Source organism: Phoca vitulina, unplaced genomic scaffold (genome assembly GCF_004348235.1).
Source record: "Phoca vitulina isolate PV1807 unplaced genomic scaffold, GSC_HSeal_1.0 scaffold3607, whole genome shotgun sequence".
NCBI classification, from domain to species: Eukaryota; Metazoa; Chordata; class Mammalia; order Carnivora; family Phocidae; genus Phoca; species Phoca vitulina.
Window position 1 is genome coordinate 1 of NW_022593289.1, and position 2,210 is coordinate 2,210.

Consider the following 2,210-nt stretch of genomic DNA (forward strand, 5'->3'; position numbering starts at 1 on the left):
GATCTCGTGCGGTGCCTGTGGTGCCCGCCTGCGTCGCCAGGAGGCCTCGCGGCTCCCGTCGCACGTCGCGCGCCAATCGCCTGGCGCCTCTCCGCTCTGGCCTGTCGCGCCGGGACCAGGGCAGATCGTCTCCCTCGAGCCCGGGCTGCGCGGCGTGGCCGGCATGAGCGCTCCGGAGGAGGTGTCTGTCTTGGGAGCGGGTTTGGGCCCGGAGGGCGGGGGGCAGGCCAGCGTCCTCCCCGCCGGCCCCCGGGCCCCGCGGGCCCCGGCACGAGGTCTGGATCTGGGGCCGCCGCCCAGCGGCGAGGGCGAGGGCGGGTTCCCGGACGCCGAGGGCTTCGAGTCCGAGCGGGAAGTGATGGAAGCGGGAGGGCCGGTGCTGTGGGGCCGCGAAGGCCGCCCCGGCTCCCCGGCCGACGACGAGGGGGACGCCCGGGACTACGCGTGCCACCTCGCCGACGAGTCCGCGGCGGACACGGCGCAACAGCTGACAGACCGCGAGGCCCTGGGCCTGCGGAGAAAGCCGTCCGCGGAGAGCTGCGGCGCGGAGGCGTCGGGCGGTTGGGCCGGCCTCGAGGCGGGGCCCAGTGGGCGAGGCGCGCTCGCCCTGGGCCGCGTGAAGTCGCGGCCGCCTTCCGCCGCCCCGCTGCACGTCGGTGGGCCCGAGGGGGGCCGGGCCTGGGGGAACCCGACAGGAGGCGCCAAGGGCCCGTCGACCGTCCGGGTGGATCGCCAGCGGCCCCCGGCCGCCGAAGGCCCCGGCGGGCTGCCCTCCGACCCCGAGTCCTCAGATGAGTTCAGCGAGATACAGCTGATGAGGGTGAGCATTCACTCCAAAGAAGGCGGCTCAGCCAAGCCCAGCAGCCCCAAGGATCCCGGGGACACAGCCAGACACGCTTATTTCCACGTCAGGGAGAGTTTCCTTCACGTGCCGGGCCCTTTCCTGACCTCCGCTGCCCGAGGGTTCACTTCGGTAGTGGAGAGGCCGGCCGTTGGAGAGCTGGACATCGCCTCCTCTAAGAAAATGCCAAGTGTGGTCTGGGGGAAGGGGGAGAGCAGGCCCAGCTACCGGGGAGCTGCTGCTGTTGCTGCTGCTGCAGGCGGCCTGCCCCAGGCCCCCTCGAGGAGGAAGGCGGCCCAGGAGAAGAAATGCCTAGGGGGGGCCTCAAAAGTGGTCCCGGGCAAAAGCTTCCCTTCCTGGGGGCAGAGAGTGTCGGCTGCTCCCCCGGAACCAGCCACCTTCCCCCCAATCTCCGGTGTCCCGCTGCTTGGGAGGTCCAAGAGGTATTCCTTGGTCCCTTCGGGACCCAAACAGTCCAAGCACGCAGGCGCCGCCGGCAAGAAATCTGTGGCCAGGAGGACGCGGGAGGCAGAGGTGGCGGCCGCTGCGGGAGAAGGCAGTGACTCGAACAGAGACGCGGTCCTCCCAAAGGGCCAAGTGAGTAGGCCATGCTCCTCCTCTCGGGGTGCCCTTCCCCTCCCCCTCTGCCCACTTCTTTACCCATGCTCCCTCTGTCCCTACTTCAGGGGTTGCCGTGGGTGCCCCTGGGTCACTGGGATCACGGGCACGCCAGAGCGCGTCGTGGGTCGTCTTCTCAGGGGCAGACATTAACCTAGGGTAGCAGTGCGTGTGTGCCCGCCACCATTCCGGACCCTTGGCCCGTTTCCTGCCTCCTTCCCCCAGGGAGGGGCCGCGATGAAGGGAGGGCTGGTAGCTGATTTCCAGGCTTGGTCCACGAACCTTCAGTCTTTAGACGCCTGGGCTTTGTCAGTGCCCTGCTCTGCTCCCTGGCTCAGCTCTGCCTCCTGGCCCGGGGCTGACTGAGGGAGGAAGCGCCAGCCAGACCAGCCTCTGAGTTCCCCTCCCTATTCCCTGCCTCACCCCAGCTGCTACACGCACGTGCACACGTGTGTACGCCTACCCACACTCACACACACACGCGCGCACTCACACGCACACACCACATCCCACATCCCAAGTCCAGGTCGGTGAGAAATTTTTCTTTTAGCTTCCAACACGGAGGCCAGGCCCATCTTCGTGCATGCATCGCAGGGTGTGCAGCAGCGGTGACCTCCACACCAGAGCCCCCCAAGTTCCAGGAAGCTCGGAGCCCTTGGCCCTGAGCCAGGGAGACGTCCTGCACAGAGGGCCTGCCCTCGCCGGTGAGTCTTGTGGGTGTCACAGGAGTGCGGGGGGGTAGGGAGGGGAT

General features: G+C 68.8%; 1 protein-coding gene across 1 annotated transcript; it reads left to right on the forward strand.

Annotated features, from left to right (window-relative positions):
- Nucleotides 1-119: 119 nt before the first annotated feature.
- Nucleotides 120-1,438, forward strand: LOC116629803 (uncharacterized protein CXorf49 homolog; the record flags this gene model as incomplete). Its single annotated transcript, XM_032400014.1, has 1 exon — nucleotides 120-1,438. A coding segment is annotated over one exon (1,319 nt), but the record flags the coding sequence as incomplete, so codon positions are not given.
- Between the last annotated feature and the right edge of the window lie 772 nt (nucleotides 1,439-2,210).